We start from the raw sequence: 27,545 nt of genomic DNA, 5'->3' as shown, positions 1-27,545 counted from the left end.
AGATCAAAGTTCTCAAGTGTTTTCCAATTGTCCTCTCACCACCCTCCCAGCTAGATTAAGGGAACCGCAGTGGGCTCGCTATTTAATAAGTGGCCATAAAAACCCATCTGGATTGGAGAAATATTGGCAAATATAATAAACAAAAATATATTAACTCTAATTCTGCAGAGCCTTTGGCTATATTAATCTCTCTTTAATGTAATCACCTATAAATAAGTGATGACCCTATGATTTAATATGACATCTGTCATCCCCATTTCCATACGAGATACGAAGCAATTATGCTCTCCAATAAGTAATAAAAGCCCAGGTCTCCTCGTGCCCTGTGACTGCCCAGCGTAAGGCGAGGATCCTCCACGCGACACCTGCAGGGGCCACAGGGCTGCAGCCGGCTCGTGGTGACGGTTCTGTGATCAGGGCTGGGACCCTGCTGGGGCACAAGGGAGAGCTCAGGGGTGACCCACGCCAGCCGAGGCTGCAGCCGGAGCACGTTTCACCCACCTACAGCAAAGACGCCAGTGACAGCACCCTGCCCGCCGTCCCCTCCTGCTGCCCATGGGGGGCTGGTGGCACCCCGGGACCCCACAGCCCCAGGACCCCCCGGACAGGGCCCTGCGGCTGGCTCTAGCTATAGGAACCCCGCAACCACTGGCAGCAGCTCTGCAGTGTGGGCAGCCCGGTGCAGGCAGGAGGAAGGCAGAGGAGGCCCTCGCACCCATCTGTCACTGCAGGGAGCTGGGCGGCGATGCTGACCTGAAAGAAGGCTCACGCAGCCGGGATGCCTAGTAATAAATTTATTGTATTTTATTACATATTCCCCTTTTTCCACTGAATCCCAATTCCTCATATTCAAACTCTTCTTTCTGAAAGAAAATGATTTTTAACATAAAAATATAAATTCTGCGTATTAAAAGTGCATACACCTTGAATAATAAAACATACAAATAAATAATAAAAGGCATTGACACAGTCTCATGCACTTGTCCTCAAATAATTTAAAATTTATGGTACAATGTTCAACCCCAAGTAAAGACAGCCTGCTCTCCAGATTACTGTACAGTTCAAAAACATTAAAATACAGAAGAGAATATCAAAGGTGTGGGCAAGCCCCACGTCCCAGTATCGGCGTACAGTGATGTGACATGCAGTTTTCAGAACTGTAGATATTCCAGTGTAAAATCTGACATTGTGTCCAGAAGAGAAACTACATTTGTAACAGGACTTAAAATTCAATTTTAACCAATGGTGAGGCACAGTTGGTGAGCAAATCTGTACAAATTAATACTTGGAAGGCCACAAGAAAATAATGTAGCCACTTGTAGCCTGTATTCCCTTGTGTCACCCTACCCAAGGCAATGTAGCACCTAAAAATGTTTTCTTATTGCACTGCACAAATGCCATACAAACCTAACGCTAACTTTCTTGCAGCGCGTTTGTGCTGCAGGGCCTAGAGCAAAACAATTTGTGTTTACACTTAGTTTTAATCTGTGTCTTTTAAAAAACACTATTTGCAGATAAATTGAGTGCTATCGCCTTTAAAAAAAATAGAAGACTTCCTAAACCTTTAAACCTAATATAGATAACATACAAGTCTTCACATACCCTTATTTTTACAAAATAAAGCTCCTAATAGGAAATGCTTCATGGTGCTTTTATTAAGGAAACCGCATAGAACTTTCATCTCACCACAGATTAAAACTAAATTTCAGTTCCCTCCACAGATAACATCAGATGCCGCCAAATTATTTTGGATCAGAAGGCAATGACGAAGATAGAAAGAAAGATGACAGCAAAACCACCCGGAATGTCGCTCCCCACCCTCCCCAGGCAGCGGAGCCCCGGGCACGGCTCAGGGCAGCCCCCAGCCGTGGCACTGGGACTGGCCCGGGGGGCGGCTGCTGGGGGCTGTCCCCCGAGCACCACCACGGGCACAGCCTCTTCCCACAGCGCAGAGTGTGTCAGTACAGGTACACAAAGTGGCAGGCTACATACGAACACTGATCGGGTTTTTCCTGTTTTTTTAAAAACGAAAAAAAGAGAGAAAACAATACAATACAGAAAACCAGTTTGTTCTCATTTCAACATTTCAAATTCCTTTGACGTTATGCTACACTCCAGCCTTGTCAGTAATCCCAAATTCTGCAAAGAAAAGAATCAAAGATGTGCAAATAAAGCAGGAAACCAGGTACATGCTCCTGTGTGCTGACACATAGCTGCACCAAGAAACAGAAGTACAGAGTCAAAGCAGTGCTCCGGCACCGAGGGAGCAGCTCTGGATACTGAAAGCACGGTCTATGGTTTGTATTAGATGCTTGCATAGTTAATAAGTGCATGCATTTGAGTACAGCAAGAGAACTGCCATGCAAAACTGCCTTTATTACGTAGAAAAAATGGTTGATCATGCTCAAGTTTCAGCTTTGGAAAGCAAACAACTCTGCAGCTAAGAAGGATGAGGGCACTTGCAGTAAGTGTACTGTAATTAAGCTGCTAATTTTCTATCCTAAGCGTTTTTATTTTTTATTTTTTTTTAGCCATATCTGGTAAGTTGGAGAGGGTTACAATTTATACATCCAAAGTGAGACACGAGTTACTGAGAACTGCAGGCACCAGATCTTCTATCAAATGTGATTAATACAAATAAGAGGTGCCTCTTGAATACACATCGTTGAAAATGTGCTTATAAGTTGTACACTACTAAACACTATCCAAAAGACAAAGCCCAAAAAGGGTAAAAATAATTTCTGTAGGTGACCCCAGCAGGAACCTGGCACTGCAATGAGGGCGCTGCTCTCCCGGGCCCTGAGGGCTGGCCCCCGGCACAAGCCTCAGACCAGGGGCGTGATGAGGGGCACGGGCAGACCCCAGCAGGTGAATTCCAGGTGAATTCCATCCGACCTCGGCTAGAAGCACATCACAAAGCCTTCCAGGGCCCGAACTTTCAGGAAAGGGGTGGCCGGGCACTAGCGGCTGCCGTGGAGCAGGCACAAGCCCCCCGCCATCCTACAGCCCCCAGCCTGTGCTGGGAAGGTCCCTCCCTGGAGCACCCCTCGAGCTGGGCCACAACCACATCGGGACAGCGTGGTGCACACAGACCGGGATTCCTCTGCAGGAAAGGGCTAAGAAACAAGTCTGCTTAAAGCGAGGAGCCTGATGGTTTTCCTCAAGTCACTTTAAATAAGGCCTGCAGGAGCCCACCATCAGTTTTAGAAAGATTTACTCTACAGCACTGGTGAAGCCAGGGTTTTAGCGGTGATCAGACCTGGATTTATACCCATCACGGACACTGCTGATCCTGGGCCTGCATCCTTTAGCCCTCTCCTACGCAAAGAAATCCACAGACTGCTGGAAATCTGAGACCAGAGAGCAGAGGACGCAGAGAGGCAGCAGGCAGCTACTTTCCAAACCGCTTTGTTACAGAATCGACACAGCCACGGGAGCAGGGACCGCACTCTGCAGGTCCCTACAGCCCTGCCTTCCACATTTTGCCCGACGTGTCTTACACTCAACAACAACAGGGCACCCTTGCGAGTCGAAGCGTTTTGCTTGAGGACACCCGAAGTCAAACCCTCCTGAGCCAGAAGACGCCACGTGCTGGCAGCCCCCCGGAGAAGAGCAGCAGCTCTCAGTCACTCTGCGACACCAGCTCAATGGGAAGAACGGGGCGCTGGCAGGGCCAGCTCCTCAGCCCACCCCACACATCCATGGGGCGAGGCGTCTGAGCACCAGAGCTGCTGTTGTTCAGAGGGCCGGGTAGAAAACCAAATTGGCAGCGTACACAGAGCGGACAGTGCTGGAGCTGGCAGCAGTTTCCATCAGAAATTACAGAAAGCACAAAAGGAAGGGCTACGTAACTTATCTTGGGAATGCAGAGCTTTGACTGCTTTTAACCTCAGCTACGGGAACGCTTGGCACCAAGACCTCTCGTTCCCATTGTATCCTAACGGCAGCTCTAATGACCACTCTCCTGCCCCAAATACAAACATTCTGAACTGGCATTCGGCTGAAATGCCAGCTTGGACATGGCTTCAAGTTTCCTTCAGCACAGACATGCAATACATTAGCAAAAAACACCTCAGAAACCATACACCATCTTCCAGTTGGAACTTTTCCAGTGAATGATGGATGACATGAAAAGAAAGTGTCATTTGATAAAAATAGCCTTTCACAAACGTCCCGTGGTGAAACGCAGAGAACTAGGTTCTGTCTATTAAAAGGATGTCAAACCAAGTTAGCAACAGCTACCTGAATTACATTCTTGCTAGAAGAGTTGTTACAAGAGAAGAGCCAACACGTTGCAAGATCTTAATGCAGATCAAATCTTAAACAAGTACTTCAGTATTGGCATTTCAGGGAGAAATTTAAGTACCAAAATGTGAAGCAAGTCTCCTCTGCTCTGCTGGGTATAACAAAAAATAACCTGAGAATAACCCAAGTTACACATTTAAGAAGCAAGCGATACCACCTTTGCTCCTTGTTGCTGCATTAAACGAGAAGGTGACAACGCATGGGAGAAGGAACGGATCAGGAAGATGGTCATGTTCAGGCTTAAAAATATAGTCCAGGGCACAGCACAGAGTCCAACAGACCGTAAAAACATGCAGGCCACTGGCATTGCCTCTGGGATGCAGGAGGCAGGTCCTAAGGGCTCAGCCAGGACAGGCCGAGGGCTGTGCTGCAGCCACAGAGCCCTGCGGCTCCCCGGCTCAGCTCCGCAGCCCAGCTTTGCAGCAGGCGGCAGCTGCCCCGAGGCACGCTTCTCTCCAAAGCTGTAAGTGGTGAGCTGAGAACAAACCCAAGGAGCAGCAACGCGCCCGAGCAGCCTGGGGCAAGGCTTCTTGCAGGGTCACCAGCACGGCAGCTAGGAGCAGAGCTGGGACAGGCCAGCAGCAAGCAACTGCTCGACTGAGGGCACTGCCGCGGTGACGGGAGAGACGAGCGAGCAGGGGTCTGCAGGCTGAGCCCGGGAGCTTCACTGAATGAGACTGGGCAGCAGGCAAAGACCTCACCAAAAGACAAGCGTGCACAGCACACTGCCAGCTGCTGCATGCCATGAGCCACACGACAGGCTGCTGCCGTACAGAAAGGATATGCAGAGCAGTAATAAAACCTCATGAAATTAAAAAAAATGACACCATGAGTATACAAAAGGGCTTGAGGAATCCACCTTCAGAGAGGAATCCTAAAGAGCTTGAGGAATCTCCCCTTGGAGAAGGGCACGTAAACAAGGATGTCGCTAGATGTAGTGCTTCAGCCCTGACAGACCAACACCCAGAGGGGGACAGGACCGCGGCCCTAAGAGACACGCAGGGGGCAGACCGTGGGGAACACGAGGAGTGCACCAGGGAGGAGCAGGGCAGCAACCCCAGCACGGCTCCGGGGCACGGCCCCTCCAACCCTCGCTCAGAGAAGGCAGAGAAGACAGGACGACACTTGCCTTGGCCAAGTACCACAGCTGGACGTAACGGGTGCTCACTCCGCACCACGCCAGGGAAGTGTCTGAGCACATCAGGAAACGCCGCTGCTCAGGAGTTTGGGCGGGGGTCCCAGCAGCACTGCCCGCCGGGCGCACGGGGACAGCCACCTCCCGGGGCACCGCACCAACAAGCCGCTCTCACAGGAACGGGCTGGAGCCAGCTGCTGCTCAGTGACTCCTGTTGCTGAGTATAGTGCTTCAGAAGAGAGAAAGCAATTAAAGAGAACAGGCTAGAGGTCGCCTCAGGTGTGGACAGTAAAACTCTTCACAGACAGAGCAACAAAAAACGCAGATAACATTTTATGGAAAAATCTTTCCGCTGTCGGAATGCAAATGTGAGATCTATTACAAAGACACGCGTACGCACAGACACACGGGTACCTTTCTGTCCATCCACTAATGCTAGTCCCTCCTATACTGGCTGAGTATATACCTGAGAAACAACATTAGTGTTGAGATATTGCCCTTAAGAAAGCTAGAAAATGGAAGGGAGTAGGGAGAGCGGGTCGAGAGAGCGCGTAAGCAGCGGGAGGCTCTCCTGTCCGGCTTCCTTCGCATCCTCCACAGCGCAGAACAAGGCCAGTGCAGACACAGCCTGCTCAGAAAAAGACCAAAGGAACACCAGCTCACAGCTCTACGAAGCACACCAGTGTCAGTACAACTGGGTTTCCCATTTCAGACCTTGAGTCTGAAGGAAGTTGTTGCATTTTCTACGAAGAGACTCCTGCACAAGTGCTATGGGACAGCTGCGTTCGGGTTCAACAATGACTCCAGATAGACTACTTGCATCGGTGCTGCCTGCCTGTGGCTATTTGGTTTGATGGCAGAATCAAAAGGCGCTTTAACAACTCGCAGTTAACTTCTCCTCAAAACATACATTAGGCACATGAACAAAAAACAAGAGCTCAGAATAAATTAGCTTCTCAGCAGAAAAGACACCTGGATTGCAGCATTTCACTGAGGTTCCAGAGAAGGCCGTATGGACACCTGCATGCTGGAAGGTAACTTCTTCAGTGGCTTGTCAGCGGACTGCTTGCCACTGGAAGGAGGAGACTGGGCTCCGGGATCTAGCTGGGAAGACTTGGACTTGCGACTGGAGAGCAGCGAGTGTTTGTTGGGTGCGGCATCTTTTGGGACGAGCTTTTCTTTTGCAGTAACGTTGGCATTGGTTTGAGAGGCTGGTGGGACACCACCTTTCTCAGACTTGTCCTCCAGCACGTTTTTGCTGACTGACTTGGAACTGCCACCCGCTGCCTTTTTGGAGAGCATTGTGGTCTTTCCCAGGTCTGCTGACCTCCGGGTCTCCTTCTGCCGTAAGGCCGACTTGAAGAAGGACAACCCCTTCTCCTCTGACTTGCTGTCCCTCTTCAGCCCAGAGCGCATACCGACATTGGGAGACCGCAGGTTGGCCATGGAGGAGCTCCTCACGTGCTTGCTGTCCACTGCCCTGCTGTCACTCCTGGAGTGGCTTATCCGCGGGGAGCTCGTTCTTGAGCTGCTGGTAACGCTCGTTTTGTCCGAGCCCAGGCTTATCTTAGAGCCCTCCCTGCTGAGGCTTCGGTCTGAAGTCCGGCTCTTCCCAGCAGAAGAGCCCTTAGTCAATGAGCCTGATGTGGCTTTCTTGGCAGCTGTGGAAGAGGGAGAAGAACCTGACTTTTGCTTCTGCTGAGCTGCTGGGACAGCCACCTCAAGGGGCTTGGTGCTGTGGTCCTTCCTAGCCTGAGTGGGAGCAGGAGACCCATGTCGCCCACTGGCCCTGGAGGAGTCAGTCTTACTCCTAGAGCGGGAAACCTTCTGGGAACCCTTTTGGGGAGGAGGAGAAGAGCGAGAGACTTTGGTCTCGTGGGTAGATAAGACTGTCCTTCCCTTCCTCAAGCTTTTGTCTGTTTCAGAAGCTCCCTTGGAGCTGTGAGCCTTCTTAGGGGTTCCCTCTGCCTTCTCTGGAGCCAGTCCCGTCCCACTGGGGGCTTTCACCTCCTTGACCGGAGAGCTATCCACAGAATCACTCTGATCAACAAAGGCAATTTGATTGTTGTTATCAAAAGGGTCCAAAGCAGGGTGATTCTTGTCTGGCTGCACAGAGCTTTTGCCAAGCCCATCTGAAAGGTCTGAGCTAGATGTCCTTACAACAGACTCTTCCCTGAACGCCCCTTCCATGACAGCCAGGGGGGCTCTGCGAGCCGTCCTGTGCTCTCGGCGGCTGCCATCGCAGGGTTCCAAGTAGCTGCTAGAAAGGTTCCTCAAGCTGCCAAAGCAAGAGGTGGAGACTTTATCATCAGCAGCCTCCCCGATCTTCTCCAGGGTGGAAGCAGAGGTGTGTACTGGGGAATCTCCAGAGAAGCGTGACGGGGAGTTGGAGCGAAACTGCAGCTTTGCAGAGAGCGACCACGAGGGCCTGACGCCGTTCTCACTCACTGCCAGTGGGCTGGTGACAGAGGATCGAGACGACAAGCTCTGACGCTGGACACTTCTCACAAAGGGCCGAGTTGAAAATCCTCCTAGAGAGGAAGCAACATCATCAGTATGAGAGCCAAGCCCACAGTTTATCCCACCCATCCACAGATGCCCTTCCCCTACAAGTCAGACAGTTCACCTGCACCACAGGCACCGTTCCTTGCATAACAGCTGAACAAGGAATTCAACAAAAAGTTTGCCTGTCTTGTCAACCCCATGGTGGGAGTCACATGGGAAGAGATACAGCAGGGCAGCAGACAATTAGTGCCTGTACCAAGCAGCAGGAGTGTGTCAGCCTCCCTGCAAAGGTGCTGCAGCGAAACCCAAAGAAAATAAAAACACAAAATACTTGATTGAGAGGTTTAGTTGACAATATTTTCTTTCTTTGAAAGGCTCCTTAAGGTTCCTGCCCATCATTTCACACCAGAGAAAAGCCCACCTGTGCTCCTGCTGACACCGTGCCTGCCTCCCCCAGCTGCTAGAGAAACCGTCCATCCTAACCACTTCACCTGCAGCTGTCCTGGTAGGGATCTTGTAGCTGACAAGTTAGTGCCTGAGAAAATATTTTTGACCCAGTTCCCCCAAGCGCTGCATCGTTAATACACACCATCATCTTCACTCCTCTCCCCGGTCAGCTCCACCGATTCAGAGAGCGAAGCCAGAGACGTGCGCCGTGACGATGCTGCTGAAGCGATGCTGGGCTGCTTGCTACCAGGAAGGCGGCTGACCCAGTGCTCGCAGAGCGAGGAGCTCGTGGAGCCTGCAAGGCATCAGGCAGAGACATCAGACCAACAGCACAGAGCTGCACAACACGTGAAACCTCTGGGAAGGCCACAGAGCCAGGGCAGTACTGCACCAGCTTCAACAGACACTGAGTCTGGGGCTGTCTCACATGGCCACAGCATCCAGACCATGCAGAAATAAACCTCCACTCATATGCAGTTAGTGTCAGAAGCAACAGAGACCATCACACTTGTCCCAGTATGAATCAAAAGAATCTGTGCCTCCGTGCAACAGCACAGAGGTGGAGGACAGTCCTCGAGCTGCCACAAATGCACCCTGCAAACCCTTTTATTTACAAAGACAAGTCATCAAGCCTGTACCTGCCCACAGCTCAGCCCAGATCCACAACCAACATATCCAGCTGCTGGCCGCTTACCTGAGATCTACTGCACTGGCAGGGGGAATGAACCAGCCACACGGCTACGTCCTGGCTCAGCAAGGGCAGCTCTGAACATGTGGCACTGGAGGGGGCTCCCCCATCTCCACAGCCTCTTTGCCATAACTAGCATGGGGTACATAAGGCTGGGCAGCAGAACAGGTGGGAAGTTTCCCACAATCTCCTCGGTGTAGCAGAGGACTCTGAGACAAGCTCACTGTGAGTTCTGGGACAGAGAGCTGGGGTGTAAGCAGAGGCGGGCAGAAAATTCCTCAGTTCCATGCAGGACAAGAACTACATCCACTCCCTGACAAAGGTAACAGGGCTTACCTGCCACAGAGCTGTTAGCAGACCACGATGGGATTGCTGTGCGTCTCTGGTAGAAAAGAATATATGCTGTCTGCTTGCAGACTTCATTTTCAGAAAGCTGCTGAACATCGCTGTCATCAAAGCAGTACCACTGGCCATCAACCGAGTTTTTGCAATATGCTGAGAGAAACATTACCATTAGACTTTCCTCACCCCTACTATCAGGATTCCCGTATGATAACTTGAACATGACTTTATCTGCTATGATAAACTCAGAGGAGAATGAAAGATTTATTCACGCAACACATCCTCTTCCAGTCTGACTAGTGAGAAGGAAGCCTGAGACAACCAGAATAAAATGAACAGCTCACAGCTCAGGATTGTCTTTGTTCAGCATTGCTGCTCAGAACAGAACACTATTTGGGGTGGCCCCATTCACTCCACGTTGTTATTCATGGAGAGTCTGCCCCACTAGTGACTCTCCTCCTGATGGAGTCCCAGAAGGGAGGCTACAGGAGGATGAAGCCCAGAGGTGTGCAGCAGAGTACAAAGCCAGATGCACGTTTTTTGGGCTGAGTAAAAATGAACAGATACTAAGAACCACCAAACAACTTAGCCTACCTCTGGCTGCTCTGGGAGCTGCCAAAACATGCAAAGAGGAATTCAAAACCTGCACTGTACACACAGGCAATGTGCAAATATTTCTCATATATAAAAGACTCTGGCAACTACAGTGGTGGGAAAGAGCATTTTTGAGACATAAAAGGCTGGTGACATTACACACAAGGTAAAAAAAAAAAAAAAAAAAAAAAAAAGGAGAAAGGAACATACAGTAGGACATTTGGGGGTCAACAGGCATTGTTTCATTTCCCAGGGTCATAAAAGTTCCCCATCCAATATCACATAGCCAGCCCCTCTGAACTGGGTTAGGTCCTTTTGTCAAGAGAGAGGAAAAAAATACGGACAGGATAGAGAACAGAACTGTTCTCTTTCTGAAAGGATCTAAAGGACATAACATTGCAGAGCACTTGCCTGTATAGTGTCCCCCTTGCATGGTGCCATGATGATTGCAGACTGCGTACAGGTCGTAGATGTAGTCCTCAGGATCCCTTCCAAGGCCGTAAGGTCTCCTCCAGGGTGACCAGTGAGACGGCAGGCTCCAGCTGCTCTGACTGCGCTTTACAACGTGAGGAGTCATGTCCAAGCCACTCAGGGGGAATTTCACCATGTTTTGGAGTTTCATCCTTCGGTCTCCTTCCTGTGTAAGTGGAGGACAGCACGAGCTGCAGCGGCAGGGAGGCCACCGCACTTGGCAGAACTAACAAAACCCTGAAGAGATGTGTCAGACAGAGCAGCTGCTGCTGAGATGCTCTCATCAGGTCGCTCCCCATCCAGCACCCCCGCAGGCACTCTTACCTGCCTAAACCTTTTGAGATGTATGATGAGAACATCAGGTAAGGTCCAGAGGCTCAGTGTGATGCTGCCCTGCTGCAGCTGCTTGCAGTGTGGGCATCGCCACGCATCATCTGGGGCAAGCTACAAGAGGCAGGAGCAGGTATTAGTTTCCTGGTTCCATGGCAGCTCTTCACCACTGCCCCGCTGCCCAAGGCGCAGTGCTGGCACTGACACACGCACCTCAGCTACCTCCAGCATTCATCAAGCTCATCAGAAACACAGGGCTCCCACTGATACCTTTCAAAACAGCAAATGAGGCAAGAGAGGGGTGCCTCGCGGCACAGGCACCTCCCACTGCAAGACAGAATTCAGCTGGTGCTGCTGTGCAGAGAAACTATTTCCATCCTTCAAATCCCCCGTCCCTTAGAAATTAAGAAAAAAAAGGAAAAAGCCAGCAGGCTTGGCAGCCTGAGTAGCAGTATCCTTACAGGAACACCAGCAGCAAAGAAGGAACCTGAACAGAAGGATTACAGATATACTCCAAGTTTCTTCTCTGACACCTGTCAGAACCCTCTCCATGTCTCCCCATGTCCCAGTAGCACAAAGTTACAGACGGAGCTTTTCACTCTCCACCAAGGAGATGGTATCTTTTAAAAGCCACAAGCACGACAAGTACTTCCATCCAGAGCCCCATGCTCAGGAAACTGAGAAGCCAGAGCTGTAAGCTGTCAGACAACTTTTCTCTCACTTCTGAAAGAAGCGACAAGAGAGGCTCCAAAATTATTAAAGCTCAATCGCAGGTCCACAGTCCACATCTGGGACCATCCCTTTTTACAGGGGATTAGAGACTGCTGGCAAAGAGGCACAGATCACTCGTGTGATGTTCCAGGTGAGGGCCAGACCAGACCCAGCTCTAGCCTGCGCTGGGGCACATCATCGCTCCTGCCCCTTCCACCTCCTCTCACCGAGAACCGAGCTGGAGAAGTGCAGCCACACTTCTGGAGCCCCTTGTCCCTGTGTGACTGCCCAGCAGGTCCCCACTCAGCTTGGGAGCTGCCCAGCTCAGGCCTGGGAGCACCCGACTGCTCCACGACAGCAGCACATTCCCACAGAGTGCCACACTGATCTGATCCTTATCCTGAACGCCAGAGAAGGCACTGCTGTTTCACAGGGGGAAGCACAGGAACTTGCTCCTGTGATCTGCAGTCTGAACATCGGGGACTGGAGGGGGAGCAGTACTGCCCTCAGCTTTCTTCCTACCACAGAAAAGCTCTGCTAGCAGGACTGGTGACTAGTGCTGTGTTAACAAATTTATTCTCCTGCCTCAACACATCAGTGTCTGCAGAACGCAGCTGAGCATGGGATTCAAGCAGCACACAGACCTACCAGGCCTTGAGTCAGGGCTGCTATACAGGCATGCCCCTACCTGTTCCTCTTTGGTGTACAGTTGGAAACACTGAGATAAAGTGCAGGTCTGAGGTTGGTGATGAAGCTCTCTCTGCTGGCGGACGCTTTCAGAGTCTGGAATATACTCATCCTCCGTGTTCACGAACAAGCTGCACCAGAGACACAACACATTTACCAGCACAGCCACCTGCTCCCCACGCTGCTGCTGAGCCAACACAAGGATAGCAGCAGAACCAGCAGCTCCTTCCTGCATTTGTCTCATTATCCATGAGCGAGAGCTGCCTGGCAGGACCCCACCAAAGCAACACAACAGAACACAGACGTGAGCAGCTTCAGCAGCATCTCGGCAGCAGCTCACTGCCCACAGGATGTCTCACATGAATATAGTTGGTGAGGGAAGCAGCTACAGGTGAGACACCTGCTCTGTAACGCAGAATGCCAGCTGCAGGGCAAAGGGCTCCGGGTCAGAGCACGTTCAGTGTGCACGGCCCCCACCGGGTCCCAAAGACAGCACAGTGCCAAACTGGCTGCAAGCAAGGCTGTCAAGGTAAATTCACTTTAAGGCTTCCTACTGCATACTTACTAATCTTTAGTTTCTTTGTCCCATTCTACGACTAACTTCACATGAGCAGTTCCCCCCTGTCCACACGACTTCAATGCCCTGGAGAAAGGAGCAGACAGAAATTAGCCCATCTTGGAATCTGAGGCCTATGTTGTCTTTCATATGCATGGAACTTATTTTCTTTAGCCCTTCACCTTCCCCCACTGCCTCCCAGATCAAGTTTGGACAGTTAAAAAAAAAGTAGGTTCCAGACAGCACGACACACCACGGAGGAATCCTGACAGCTTCTTGAGGACTCTCAGTCATTCCCAGCTCCCAGGCCCAGGAAGCCCACCGCATGCAGCTGTGCCAGGACTGCCCCTCTCCCTGCGGCCGCATCCCCAGCCCCAGGTGGCCGGTCCCTGCCGCCTACCTTTCCACTGTTGGGTGGCAGAGGGGCCGCTCCTCCTGAGGTAGCAGGTACGTTATGCCCACAACACTGACCACTCGCAAGCTGAACGGGCAAACCTGCAGAAAGACAACAGAAGCCATCTGAATGACTCAAACACATATCACCTCACAGCACAGGCAAATAGTTTATCCTAGAATGTGTTTTACAAAAGACAAAACCTCCTCTGCAGCGACCAGACAAGGTGCTGCTCAGAGGGAACTCCCATCAGACACACGCTCATCAGTCACCAGGCAAACTTCAGCCTCCCTTAAGGCAAGCACCACTTCCAGTGCACACAGCAGCACTGACTTCTCGAGTAGCTTTCGGGGGTAAGGAAGGAAGAGAAGCATGTCATTCCTTCACCTGATCAGTCTACTCTTACCTGCAACATTCAGCAAACAGCAGACAAAAGCACATCAGACTTGGACACTACTGCACTAAGAAATATGGGAAGGCACCAGCGCAGCACATCCACTGCTCCCAGTAACCTCCCTTCCCACTTAGTCTCAAAGCAGCCACATTGTTTGGCTCACCTGCAAGCAGGCTGCAGGCCGCAGGAAATACTGCATCTTCTCCAGAATTTCCTTCTGCAGAATATCCCAAGCAATTGTTTTTTCCAGGTGCAACACAAAGGGCAAGCCAAACCTAGAGAAAGGAGTAACATTTGAGGAAGAGATCAGAAGAGCGTGCACACAAGCCGTCCCTCCCGCACCTTGCATTTGCCCCACACGGTGAGTAAAACCCAGGCCACCAAGGAAGCAGCCAGAGCCGTAAGCCTGGCCGGGAAGCTGCCAGTCACCTTTTGCTCTGCTGTCCAGTGCACGCTCTGTTACACACCAGCAAGACAATCTTGTCGTTTGCTGTTTGTCTAGTAGAAGGCTGTTCCAGTTTTCCAGACTTCACTGTTCCTTGAGAGTAGGATATTGTTCGGGAGTGCTCAGTGCCATATTTCAAGTTATTCAGGTTATTGTTCACATGTAATCCTGAAAAATTAGGAGAACGGGATACTTTGTACCATTATTTACAATATACATCCCCCTCGGGAAGCCTTCCTTGGGCCTCAAGGAGCAGGCCGGCGTGGAAGTGAGACTGACCATTTTTATTAGCCTCGCACAAAGACTTCAGTGAGCAATTACTTTCCATGGTGCCTACTTCTTTACAGAAATAAGTGTTATGTAATGCTCAACTAACTGATTTTTCACAGTAATTTGTGCAAATACTCATATCTCGTCTGACTGCATGAGAAGCTGAAGTGGCAGACACCCTCCTTGTTACTTCCAATAATGAAATTTGCCTCTGATTACCCTCTGTCTACCCAGGATGCAATTACTCCCTTCCTCTGAGAGGGAGGCACAGAAAAGCTGAATTTCTTGAGCTTTAACAGAGAAAATGTTTTCTCATTCCTCAGACTGTTTGTTCATCACTGGCAATCTGATTTTAAATAACACAATTTCGGTGGCTTGGTCTGGCCCCTATCAGGCCTTTAAAGCAAGCCTAACAACAGATCTCAGAAGAAGCCAGCCTGGCCTGAAGAATGAGAGCCAGGAAGAGGAAGAAAGCCACGTACATCACTTCTTGACAGCCTCCCAGCTGAGGGAGCGAGGGAATTGAGTCTGCTGGAATGAGTCTGGACAAAGTCAGAGCTGAAATCAATACACCAGGGCATCGTCTACTTGTGGCGCTTTCATTATCAAGTACATCTGCTTACAAAACCAAGCCCTCCTCATCTAATCACCCGGGTGGGCACCACGCAGTTATCCACTTACCTCTCTGACTAAGGATACCCTCGGGCCTAAATATCTCCGGGGTCTCAAAGGCAAAAATGCAGTCACTTTCGTGAATTGTGTCCAGATCGTCAGTATCGCAGAAGGAGCGATGAAACCCGTCGTAGTACATCTCCGTCAGCACGATCTAGAGCCAGCAGAAGCAAAGCAGAGCCCCTGATGCCACCAGTCCTGGCCCTGCTGAGCTGCCCCGTGCCTCGACTGGGGCTACCCGCCACGGGTGGCATCCCTCAAAGCACCCTGCTGCCAGCCAGCACGAGGAGCCGGGAAAAGGACGGCCGTGACACTGGAGCTGGGGTGACAGCAGCACGAGAGGGGGTGCTGGTGGATCTGACAGCTTCCTTGGAACTCCTCCTGCAGAGGAATTGCTGTGCGTGCTCCATAGCTGCCCCACAGTTCTCTCGCTGCCCACGCGTGGGAATCGCAGGGCATGGGGCAGGACAGCACAGACAGCACAGGCGGCTGCCCTCGCACCGCGAGCGGTCACGGGGTCAAGGCACAGGGAAAAGAGTGACTCAGGTCACCACCACCCTGCTCCCCCATCCAGACAGGGACAGCCAACTGCAGCTCCTACCCGGCCAGCACCGCTCCCACGGGCTGGAAGCCTCAGCACTGCCCTCCTTCTGCACGAGGGGTCCCGGCAAGGCGAGCCCTTACCTGCTCCGTGGGGATCTTGGTCTCCGACGACACCGCCTCGCGCAGCCTGGCCACGGTCCCGGCGATGGGCACGGCCACGCCGATGCGCATGCAGTGGGAGCACTTGCCCTGGTACACCACGGTGATGTAGAGCGGCCTGCGGGGAGCAGAGGCACTGCCTGGGGAGAGCTCCCCCCTCTGCAGGGGCACCCACCCCAACCCAGGCTGCTGCGAGCTACGGGGCCCTGCTGACGACCCAGAGCTGTGCTCAACTCAGCCAGACACACGTGTGGGATTTCTAAAGACTTTTCTTACTACATGGGCTGCTGTTGCTTGTTCCTACAAGCAAATAGTGTTCTTGGAAAAAAATCCCAGAGTTAAAAATAAAACTCTCCACTGCAAGACAATCTGATTTCCCAGCCAGCGCGCTGTGATGTGCGTCAGCCCAAAGCAGTAGCTTGGAATATTCAAAGAGAGCTGCTGTGACCACCAGGACAGATCTCCGGGCTGTCTCTCTAAATGAGGTCCTGTCTCCCCCAGCAGTAACAGCAATGCCTTCAGAGGAGCACAGCGGGGCAGCTCTCCCTGGAAAGCCCCCTCAGCCTCCACTTAGCGGTGCAGCAGGAGCTTCGAACCAAACCTGACACCTTCACATTGAGTACTGTCATTACTTCGTTCCTTTGCTTCTTGAACCCACACAAAGTTTCTGCACACACAGCATCAGGTGAAGGAGCTGCACAGCCCTACTACCCACTACATAAATAAGCATCTCGTGATGTTTGCTCTGAACTTTTTACCTAGACATTTTTTCCCTTTTTCTTTATTGGCAACAGCTGTATTTCAAAAGCAAAACATTCTGCAGGAGAGCTTTTAACTTCGCTTTTTAAAATTAAAGTGATCAGAGACTTTTCCCATGAAAAAATAAAAAAAAAGTTTCATCCTTCTCCCATTTTTAATTTCAACATGCTATAAATAAAGCAAAATATTTTGGTTCCCTGAATCAAAGATAACTTCTCTCCACAAAGTAATTCTCTTGGAAGTTTTTGGAAGGGTAGGGGTGAAGAAACAAGTAAAAGGTTTCTTTCTCTGAAACAAGTAAAAGGCTCAATTATCCAATTTACCTGCAAATTGAAGATTTAAATACCATATAGGTCCTTGTACTTTTTTAAGAGACTTTTAAAACAGAGATTTTGCCATCATCTCTTTTGCTTCTATACCAAATTGCACAACTCTGACTACACTGAAAACAACCAACAGATAACCACATACCGTGTGTGAGGCAAGGGAATTGGCAGAGAGATGCAGAGAAAAGGGTCAAAGGTGTTGCTCTGCTTCTGGCAATGAGGGCACGTCAGAGAGGACCTGTTACAACACCAATAAGAGGACAGTTACACATCATCTCATCAGGAATGGATAAATGATCACATCACAAATTACTGCCTCTGCGTGTCAGCTCGGCTGTCCTCACACTCTTCTTCCTCCCTACAAAGTGGCTCTGCACAGAGGTGCACCAGGCACAGCCGTGGTGAGCAAGGGGCTCTGGATGTCTGAATCCTTTCAGAGTAATTAGTCTCAAGTTCATTACACGGCATGCCAGGAAAAGACTTTGCTTGAGACTCTGAATTTGGCTTTTAATAAGCATCACTGCAAGATTAATAATTCACCAATCGCAGCTCCGATGTGAAAGACCTGAAAGGGTTTTCTCTTTGAAGAGAGGGGAAGAGACGGGGACAGTGAGCACTGCAGGAACACAGATCCCTTATTCAGGAGGGAAAAACCCCAAACAACACGTCTCTCATTCAGATTCACCTTCACCTTATGCTGGCTTTGCACCAGGGCTTAAGGTGTCTCCTTTGCCAAGGAAAACCTGGCAAACATTGGGGGGAACACCCAGTATTTGAAGTGCCCATAGCAGCACAGATACAAGCTATCGGGGAACTCAAAATGAGGTTGTTTTCCTGCAGTAGTTCTGAAGTTAGAAAGCTCACTTCCCAGAAGTCTGAGAAACTCACAGGAAATACCCTGAAGGGACGAGGAAGGATTCGACTCTGGGTTCCCAAGCACCAGATAACGAGAACTCTGCAAGAAGCCTGGGACCTGCAGCTCCCCAGCTGCCTCCAGGCACCTCCAGGTCTTGCTACAGGCTCCTGCCCCTGAGCAGGCAGGGCAAGCCCCGCAGCACCGAGCTGCCCTGGGCCTTTGCTCCCTTAAGCATTGGCTCGCTTTCAGGAAGGGTCAGGGCAGTTGAAGAGGTGGCACATTCTGTAGATTTTCAAACAATATACCGAATCTGAGGCAGTCAAACTCTCTCTCTCTCCTCTGGTGAGAGATCTTAGTTTAAAAATTATTCAGAACAATTCAGAAGTAGCAGTTAACATGACACCAGCCTCAACTGTACGGTGAGCTAGGGTCAGGGCAGAGTACACTGGGGTCACCAGTACATGCAGTAACGCCTCAAAAGGTACAACACATCATACCTGTACTGGGCTTGAAAGAGTTCCTGCACGAAAGTACTACTGATGGGAAAGGCTGGTCCCTCAAGCAGCACATCATCCTCCAGCGGTGGCTAAAAGAAAAGAATAAAGCCCAGAAGCATAGCCAAGCGTGTAGGTGGGCACCAGACGGCTCCAGTACTCCTAGCCGAATTTGTGTGCTCCTTGACCAGGAACAGCAGGACAGCACCACACAGTTTTTAAGCAACGAGTGCTCCCCAGCATGCAGGTGGTTACGCAGGAACGCGGCACAGCCGAGGACGGGCAGGGATCTCGCCCCAGATGAGGCTCCTGGCAGCTCCCCTGCCAGGCTTCCCAACCTTCACAAAGGGCTGCAGCAGGGAGCCCGTGCCAGGGCCTCACGAAACATCTGGTTACGTTCACAGGCCAGAAACAAACGATTCTAACCCAAGCTTTTGTTCCGTTTGCATACCGGAGTTAAGGAGCCAATAGGCAGATTTATTTTAAAAAGAAAGATTGTACGCAAAGCGATAGCTGCTGCCCCAGGCTGGCGCACAGCAGACTCCTCACCTTGAGGGGCGGCACGCCACCGTACTTCACCGCGTTGTTCAGATCTTCGTGGACTCTGTCGAGCAGCCAGAGCAGGAACTCCTGCGCATCGTGCTGGGCGTTCCCACGGTACTGCATGGCGTTCTTGGACACGATGTTCTGCGGAGACACAGAGAGGCACGTGGTAAAGGCAACTCGTACTGCTCTGGGTATGCTTGAAGAGCCTGGGGAATGCGTGTAATTTACACTTGAATTTCTGGAAAAGCCATCTCAGGAGGACACCAGCACACCCAAGGGATTTGATCCAACCTGTTTTTCTTCTGGACACGAATGGGAGGGTCTTGAAGTTCACCAGCAACACAGACCTGCACCTCCACAGGCTTCCCTTGCCCTGCAGCTCTGGGGACACCTGCACCGAGCCCCCAGCTGGGCCACACGTGCCACCCTCCTCAGGACGGCGCCTGCCGCATTTTTCCCCAGGAGCGACCAACACCAGGAGCTGTTTGGTGTCTCTGCCCCAGCCCCCTGATCTCGCTTCCAGCCTTCCCACGGCGCTGGGGCAGCCAGCTCTGCACAGCCCTGCAGGATGGGAACCAGGCACCGATGCCTGGCACAAATGCTCTCTGAGTAATGCCACACAGCACATGGTGGGCTGGTCCTGGTGTGTTCCCAGCCAAGCAGCAACCTACTGCCATGGTGTCAGGCAGCGCTGCCACAGGCACAGCCCGGCTGAGCAAGGCAGAGCCTCAGAGGGACGGGGCCGCAGAGAGGGGCAGCAGCAGGGCGAGGGGGCAGCCGCAGACCTGAGCCCCGCAGCTCCGGGCGCGCTGCATGCCCGCGGTGCCAAACCTCCACTGCTTCTCCAGTCTGACTCGGCAACAGATCGCAGAAACGAGGCCGGGCTGCTGGCCTTATCCCTGCAAAAATGGGGTCACCAGAAGGGAGGGGCAATGGGAAAGACGGGAAAGGACCGATAGACACACGTTGTCCTCTAATCTGCCCACCTGCCTCGAGGCAGCAAAATAACAGAAAACAGAAATAATCTGCTCGCATTACAGATGTGCGAGCCTTCTGGCAGCAGATTTTCCACCCTCGCAGGCACAGGGACCAGCACCCTCCAGCTAAACCATGCAAACACAGCCTGAGACAAGCAAGCTGTGCACGCTGAGTGCCCACCTCTGCCACACAGAGCCGCAGCTCAGCACCCTGCTCGGCGCTCGACCAACAGGAGCTCGGGTGCTGCCGCGAGCCAGTCCCGAGGGAGAAAGGAGTCTGCAGGGACTCAGAGGTTAAAGGACAGCAAAGCCTTCCCCACCCCAAGTTCCAATCAAGCAAAACAAGATCTATGGGGGGAGGACAAAACATAATCTAAAAGAAAGGACCTTAATCCTCTTCATGGGCTGGCCTTATTTATACCTCTCACTGTCCATCAGCGGAAAGCTTGGTGATTTGTTTGTGTTGCACCAGTTTATAACATTAAACACTAAACCATGAAAATACAGTTAACGTCCCTGCAGATCCTGGTCCGATGCCTGAACACCCGACATTCACCCACCAAAAAACACCAGGACAGGATTCAGTGACCTAGAGGAACCTACATGTAGCTCAGCTGCAGGAGTGGTACCTAGTTACCACCGTACTGAAGTGACACCGCAGATGCAGCCTCGTGGCCCTGCTGGCCACCAGCCCGTCCCGTGGGTGCTCTCGGCACCTACAATGTCCAAGATCCGCTTTGCAAGGAAGGCAAGCTGATCAGTTCACAGCACCCAAGGGCACAGGGAAGAATTCAGGACAACTGCACAAAGTTCCTTGTCAAGCATCATCCTTGTTCAATGTAAAACTTCTGAAAATTGAATTTACCTTTGAAACCCCGCGTAAGGTTCTGAACCAAAAGTCAGCCAATCAGCCAAAATCTGCCAAGCCCCATGTTGGGCTCCATGGATCACGCTCCCCAGGGTGAGGTGAGCGCAGGGGGATGAGGAAGAGGTGCAGGAGCACAGCAGCCAGCACAGCTGCTGCTCTTGCCCCTTCCAGAGCGCCACCAGGCCGGAGGGGAGGCCCCCACCTGACGTGCCAGGAGCCGGCTGCCGTACCTGGGCTGGTTTGTTTGAGGGAAGCCAGCTACCGGGTGCTCCCACTGCGCCCTCGTCTAGACAGAGCTGAAGATAAAAGGGTCCTCGGCGTTGCCAGGAGGAAGCGAATCTGGTATTTCAAGTCCAAAGGGAGGCGTGCAGGGGCTTTCTCTGTGGAAGCAGGCGTAACCATGGAGCTCGGGAATCCCGGCTCGATTTCTTGTCACTCTCCTCCCGGTGCCACCAGCACACCACCCGCCCAGACCCCGCGGGGTGCTGCTGATGCCCGGTCCCACAGCGAGCGCGGGGCTGGGGCTGTGCTGGCACCGCTCCCGTCCCAGCAGCACCGGGTCTGCTCCTCGCAGCCTGCGTGTGCCAGGGACACGGAGCTGCCCGTGGAGACGGACGGCACGGCGCTGGAAGCGATTCAGGAAGCACTACAAGGTATCAGATGCCATTTCCTCACAAGAGGCTGTGCTGCAAAAACACTCCGGCAACAGCAGCGTTACGCACGCTTCCTGCCATCACCGTGACAAGTGGCCTGGTATTATTGTCATTATTGTTATTATTGTCATTGCTGTCATTGTCACCACTGCTGTGGAGCGCTCCGCGCCTCCCTCCCAGCGCACCGCACGGCGCTGCGGCAGCAAAGCCGGCAGAGAGAGCACGGTGCAGACACAGCAGAGCGGAGAACAGCGGTGCCACAGAACGCATGGGGGCTGGGAGGAAGGAGCCCACCCAAACTGAACAGTTTGAGCAAGCCACCAGCCAGTCCCCAGCGAGCCGGGGGCTGCGTGCAGCCCGCTCTGCCCCACACCCCGGGGGCTGCAGGACACCAGGAGCACACGGTGCCGGGGCTCCCTGCCCACCGGGCACACCTCAGCACAGCCCCAGGGCAGGGGAGGGGACGAGGCCTTCCTTTCCCTTCCCTTCCCTTCCCTTCCCTTCCCTTCCCTCCCCTCCCCTCCCCACAGGCACACCAGCACAGACATCCTGAATGGACACACTGCTGGAAGAGATAAGTGGGGGAAAAAATCATAATTTCCTATTGAACGCACGCACGTACCTGACCCCTAATGCAAGCACCCTACAACCAACCCAGTCCCTGTCCATCCATACAGCAGATTTATGGCAAAGATGCATTATCATTTTTATCAGCCCACTGAAAGTTTAATCATCTATTGCTCTAAATAGATGCAATAAATAAAGCCAAACATAGCTGAACTCCTGGCCTCCCCTTTGCTGCTGTTGTTCTCCCAGCTAACACAGACAACCACAGGAAAGATGTCAGCCTGCTGCTTGCCAGCGTGCTCCTGGTAGGAAGCAGCTGTGGAAAGGTTTTTGTGCATGAACGGATGGAACCAGCTCGTTACAGCCCTGAAACAATAACACACGTGAGCAGGAAAGAGAGCCTGTTATTTACCTTCCATTGAACATCGTAAAGTCAGGCTCGGGCAGAGATTTGGTGGTGTTTTTCTGTTTAATCCCACAGTCAGTTTTGTGCTTGGGCAGCTTCTACAGCAGACACCTCATGAAGTGTTCACCTGAGTCCCTGAGTTCTCACACGGTGACTTCCCCTCTCCAAGGCGAGATGAGACACCCGCTCTGGGGGCAGCAAACCCAGCAGACAGCACAGCCCAGGGCTCGCGTCCATCCCAGCCCCAGGGACGGGGCTGAGCCAGCAGCACCCCGCAGCCAGCAGCACCCCGCAGCACAGGGGGAGAAACCCGGGGACACGGCAATGGGCACGGAGCAGGAGCAAGGGGGCCGTGGGTGGAGGAACCGATGGGCGATGCCTGCAGAACAGGGCACAGCCAGGAGAGAGGAAAGGGGAGGAAACACCAGGAGGAAGAGCAATAAAAACACAATGGAAAACAAAAGGCAAGAGCACCGCAGCACGTGCAGTTAGCGCCCTGCTAACTGGCACAGCACCGGGCCTTTGTGCTCAGTTCCCTGTGAGCTGTACTAAAAGCTGTGCTGAGCCCGACGGGACGAGGCAAACAACCGAGAGGAGACGATTTGCCAGGACGGCCAAGTGCACGCAGGTCAAGCCTCAGGAAACGCTCCGACAGCGAGCTCTCAGAGCTGGGTGTCAGACCCGTCTGGCTTTTCCTGATACAGAGAAGAGCAGCACATTCGGGAAGGCCACTGCCTCCTTCAAATACCTCAGCTGGATGAGGCCAAAGCGTGGAGAACACAGCAAGCCCAGCGAGCCAGCTCTGCACCCACCTGCAGCCCCCCTGCAGCTCCCAGCCAGGCACACCGGGCACCCCGGTGCTTCACAATTCAGGAGTTTGTTGGGTGTTGTTTGTTTAATTAATTCACAAAGAAGCGATCACCGCAGCTGATGGCTGCTTGTCCCAACTTCAGCCTTTACACCAAGAGCTCTTCTGAAACACGAGCACTGCGAAACTCAGCTGCACGCGGCTGGGGAATACACCGAGACACTCCGGTGTGCAGCCAGCCTAGCGCCCTGCTTTCAGCTAGGACAGAGTTAATTTTCCTCCCAGCAGCTGGCAGGGTGCTGTGTTCTGGCTCAGGATGAGCAGAGCACTGATAACCCCCCGAGGTTTCACTTGGTGCAGAGCAGTGCTCACACCAAGCCAAGGACGTCTCAGCTCCTCGCTGTCCTGCCAGCGGGCAGGCTGCGGGTGCAGCACGGGCTGGGAGGGGACAGACCCGGGACAGCTGACCCCAACTGCCCAAAGGGGTGTTCCATACCTTATGGGTGTTCCATACCTTATGGGGCCATGCTGAGCTGTATATAGGGTGACTGGCTGGGATGGGGGGCGGCTGCTCAGGGTTAGGCTGGGCATCGGTCAGCGGGTGCTGAGCAATTGCATTGTGCATCACTTGTGTGTACACATCATTAGTAGTAGTACTATTAGCATCATTATTGTCATTATTATTATTGTTCTTATTATTTTCCTGTCTTTATCTCAACTCACGGGCTTCACTTTCCCGTTTCTCTCCCCCATCCCATAGAGGGAGGCAGGAGGGTGACTGCATGGCCCTGTGGTGTTCAGCTGCCAGCCGGGTGAGACCACAACACCAAGCTAAGAAGAAAGCCTCCAAACAAAAAATAACTTCACTGTCCACAGATCGGAACTCCGAGAAGGACAAAGGGAGAGGATTTGGGTAAGTGTACAGGATTTTTAAAACCCAAGTAGTTTAAATGAAACTCCTCCCCAGTGAAGACCCCACCAGCACCTCCGAGCGCTGCAGGCTGGCTCCCAGCACAAAGGGCGCTCTGTCCGCACAGCTGAGCTCCCAGCAACTTTGTGGGGACACAGGGACAGCTCCTGCAAAAAAACAAGCCCGAAGCACAGCTCCTGCTGACACAATGGATGTTTGCTGCTATTGTCACCCCATCACAAAGGGGAGAGAGGAAGCACGAGCTGCAATATTGGCACTAGTTATGAAAGCAGCAGCTCTGCTTAGGCAGGAAAATAAAAAGGACGGAGCTGTCAGGGGAAGGATTGCTAACAAACTGCACGAGAGCAGGGGGCAATCGGGGAGCCAAAGCAGTGCCCGGCTCTGCTGTGCCACCCAAGGGGAGGTGCGTGGTGCCCCTGCACTGCCAGCACCCGCACCCACCGGCTCCTTCCCTGTCCTGCCTCCACCCCGCAGCCCTCAGACCCTCTGCCCCCTCCCAGGACCTGCTGGGGACGAGGAGAGCCCCCGGGGCAGCCCCGATGCCCCACAGCAGGAGCACGGGGAGGTCGCTTCCAGGGGCTCCCTCCCTGCCCCGTAGGGCACAGCCCTGCAGATCACCCGCAGAGCGACCCCTTGGCCCCGCAGCTACACAACCACTTGTTTCAATCGCACTGTGCTCGTTTCTAGCAGCAGGACTTTGTGATTCATGAGTCCGTAGGATGGATATTTTCTCAAAGACCAACCTAAACAAGGAGAAATGCTTTGAATACTACCAAGAAAAAAACAGCTAAGGGTAGAGAGCATCAAGAGACTCACCCCCTCCAAGGGCCCTGTCCACAAGGACACTGAGAGGCCTTCTCTTGGAAAAGTGTCCCAAGAAAAATGCCTACAGATGTAAGAATGAGCTAGATAAGTGTTATCCTGCACCCCAAAATATGCTTAGCACCTGCAGGTAAGGATTTAGGAATCAAGGACTGCCTTTACCCGATTATACATGGCACCAAAAGAGGAAAACAGAAAAGAAAAAAAAAAGAAACCCCACAAACAGAAACACTTCTTAGCACATTGGATAAAGAGCTGCTCAAGTACCAAATAAATGTTACTGTCAGTAACTGCTACTATTGGAGTGAAAGCACGAAACAACTGTCCTGAAAACACTTTTCGCCCTTTAAAAACAAACAAACAAACAAACAAGAGTTTCCAGAGTGAAAACACCAATCTTCACCCGTCTCAAATACAAGCCTCTTGTTTATACATTTAAATTAACCGTGCAAGTCTGCTGCTGAAGAAATTTTTAATTAAGAACACGGCATTTAATAGCAGGTTCAGGCTACCTGACTGTCTTCAGAGGCATTAATGTACTAGTGAAAGTAATTGACCCCTGTGCAGAAACAGCCGAGCACTTGACACGACAACAAAGTCCCCTGGAGTAGGACCCAGGCCTGTTGATACCGCATGGCTCTGAGCAGGACCTGCTTGCACAAGATCCCCCCCAGCAAGAGGCTTTTTAAAGCCTCCCAGGGCCTGGCAGGTAGCAGATTGATGTGCTCCAGCTACAGCACCAAGGAGCAGAGCAGCACTCACTTACCGTTAGTGATGGTGGCCAACAGACACAGAAAGTTCCACTAGGAAAAAAACAAAGCCTGGAACATGGCCTTAATTTAATCCACGTATCTGTTTCCCTTCCTCTTTCTGCCTCTCTTATCTGAGCACCTCTACCTTGGGCTTGCACAAAGAGCACTCCTTGGCCTAAGAGCTGCTCTGCTTTCCCCTTTATCAGCTGTGCTGCCAAAAGATAGCTTCGCCTTCAAGCTTTTTGATTCTTATTACTCAGGAGGAGCCCACGATTTCTGCTGCTGTCAGGAAGGCTCCGGGGCAGGGAGATCACAGCAGGGCAGGCCCCCGGCAGCCTGGGGGCTGGCAGCCGCTCTCCAGCTGCCCCGTGAGCGAGCGGTGCCGGCTGCCAGGGTCTGCACGTGGCCCTTGCCCCTGTGCCTGCTCTTCCCTGCAGCCAACGGCCGTGCCAGGCAGCCCTCACGGCAAAGCTCAACAACCCTGAGCGGCTTCCAGAAGCACGGCAGGCCCGGAGTGTTTTCACAGCAGTTGGGTCTCGTTTCTCCCAAAGGCGCTCCAGGGTGCGGTTACACCACAGGCACATGGACCCTGCTGCAGGCCGGGAGGAGGGGACCCCGCTCTGCCCATGCCGGGCACCGCGTGGTTCTGGTGTGCAGGGCAAGAGGGGGGAGTGCTGGGGTCAGGGCCTCGGCCCCGCCGGCAGCACCAGCTCCTGCAGCAGCCGCCCTGCTCCGCACTGCCGGTGCTCCCGGCCCTGCCACAAGTTCACTGCAACTTCTAGCGTGGCACAAGGGAGGTATGAAACAGCAAAACGGGCACCTCCGCCAGGCAATTAGCAGCAGAGCTGTCAGCTGGCTTCCAGTGCTGTCAGCAGTGAGTGCGCTGGCACCTGCCCGGGGCTCCCGCTGGGGACGAGGAGCTGAGCAGCGGCCGCCCCGAGCAGCTGTGGGGACACACGGTGCTGCCACTTACCTGGCACCCGCACATGGGTCCGGGCTGTCTGCTGCTCCTCAAGGTGCCCACACACACCCCACGCCCAGGTGGGCTGCAGCACCCCGAGCAGTGCGGGGGAAACGTCCCACGGCACCGACACGGGGGGACAGCAACCTGCTGACCGCAGGAAAGGCCCATGGGGACATGAACGCGGTGATGGAGCGGGACCCGGCCAGGCTGCCCGGCAGCGAGGGGCACGGTGCGGGCAGGGCACCGAGAGGCGCCACCTTCACACCCCGCAGCCACGCGGTGCCGCCCGGCAAGGCCCCAGGGGCAGCTCACGGGGCCAGGAGCACGCGGGAGGCGCGGGGCTCACCTTGAAGTCGCGGCTGTGCTGCGGGGTGTACTCCAGCGTCCAGAGCGCCCGCACCAGCTGCGCCAGCTGCTCCGTCACCTCGCCGGGCTCGGCGGGGCCGCGGAACTGCTCGAGCGCCAGGAACTCTGCGAACAGCTCGGTGTTGCTGAGGCACTGCAGCACGGCGTTCATGAAGCAGGTGTTGCCGTGGTTGCGCAGCCCCGCCACGCCGGGCACCGCCTCGGGGCCGGCGGCGGGCGGCGGGGGCGGCTCGGGGCTGCGGGGGGGCCCCGGCGGGAGGCAGCTGCCCAGGCCGCCGGCCGCCCGCGGCGGGGCCGGGCGCGGGGCCTGCGGGCCGCGGGGCTCGGGCTCGCCGCCGTAGTGCGACAGCGTGGAGAGGGTCTTCAGCACCCGGCTCATGAAGCCGCCCAGCGAGCGCCCCGGGGCCGCGGCCGGGGCGGCGGAGGCGGGCGCCGCGGCCGGGGACGGGGCCGGGGCAGGGGCCGCGGCCGGGGCCGCGCCGCCGCCGCCCGCCGCCGCCCGGCCGCGGAACAGCCGCTTGCTGAAGGAGCGCTTCTCCTTGGCGCTGCCCGCCGGCCCGGGGCCGCCCACCCGCTGCATGGCGGCGCGGCGCAGCGCGCATCCCCCCGCCGCGCTCAGCCCCGGGCCGCAGCCGCCTCACGGCGCCGCCATGCCGCGGGCGGGGCGGGCCGCGCCCCACGTGACCGCGCCGCCATGGCCGCGCCGGGCAGAAGCCGGCCCCGCCGCCATCTTGGCTGAGGGCACGGCCGCCCCCCGACGGGCGGCCCCCCCCCAAACTCCCCCAGCCCCCCCCGTCACACC

The 27,545-nt window shown here is 53.7% G+C and overlaps 1 protein-coding gene across 2 annotated transcripts; it reads right to left on the bottom strand.

Annotated features, from left to right (window-relative positions):
- Positions 1-779: 779 nt before the first annotated feature.
- Positions 780-27,503, bottom strand: USP31 (ubiquitin specific peptidase 31). Of its 2 annotated transcripts, none has more exons than XM_027468908.3 (16): positions 26,724-27,503; positions 18,633-18,770; positions 18,087-18,175; positions 16,879-16,971; positions 15,631-15,766; positions 14,956-15,100; positions 13,989-14,172; positions 13,723-13,834; positions 13,172-13,266; positions 12,781-12,858; positions 12,217-12,346; positions 10,812-10,931; positions 10,428-10,653; positions 9,417-9,575; positions 8,535-8,687; positions 780-7,971 (listed from the first exon to the last, which is right to left on the bottom strand). In XM_027468908.3, the coding sequence occupies exons 1-16, from the start codon at positions 27,321-27,323 to the stop codon at positions 6,428-6,430; spliced, it is 4,002 nt and encodes a 1,333-aa protein (XP_027324709.2). In that variant the 5' UTR covers positions 27,324-27,503; the 3' UTR covers positions 780-6,427. The 2 variants fall into 2 exon arrangements, with proteins under 2 accessions (XP_027324709.2, XP_071880234.1); XM_072024133.1 differs by lacking the exon at positions 26,724-27,503 and adding an exon at positions 20,705-21,145.
- Between the last annotated feature and the right edge of the window lie 42 nt (positions 27,504-27,545).

The sequence above is a fragment of the Anas platyrhynchos genome, chromosome 15 (genome assembly GCF_047663525.1).
Source record: "Anas platyrhynchos isolate ZD024472 breed Pekin duck chromosome 15, IASCAAS_PekinDuck_T2T, whole genome shotgun sequence".
NCBI lineage: Eukaryota > Metazoa > Chordata > Aves > Anseriformes > Anatidae > Anas > Anas platyrhynchos.
The sequence above is the reverse complement of the archived record's forward strand: the minus strand, read 5'-3'. Positions and strand labels throughout refer to the sequence as shown.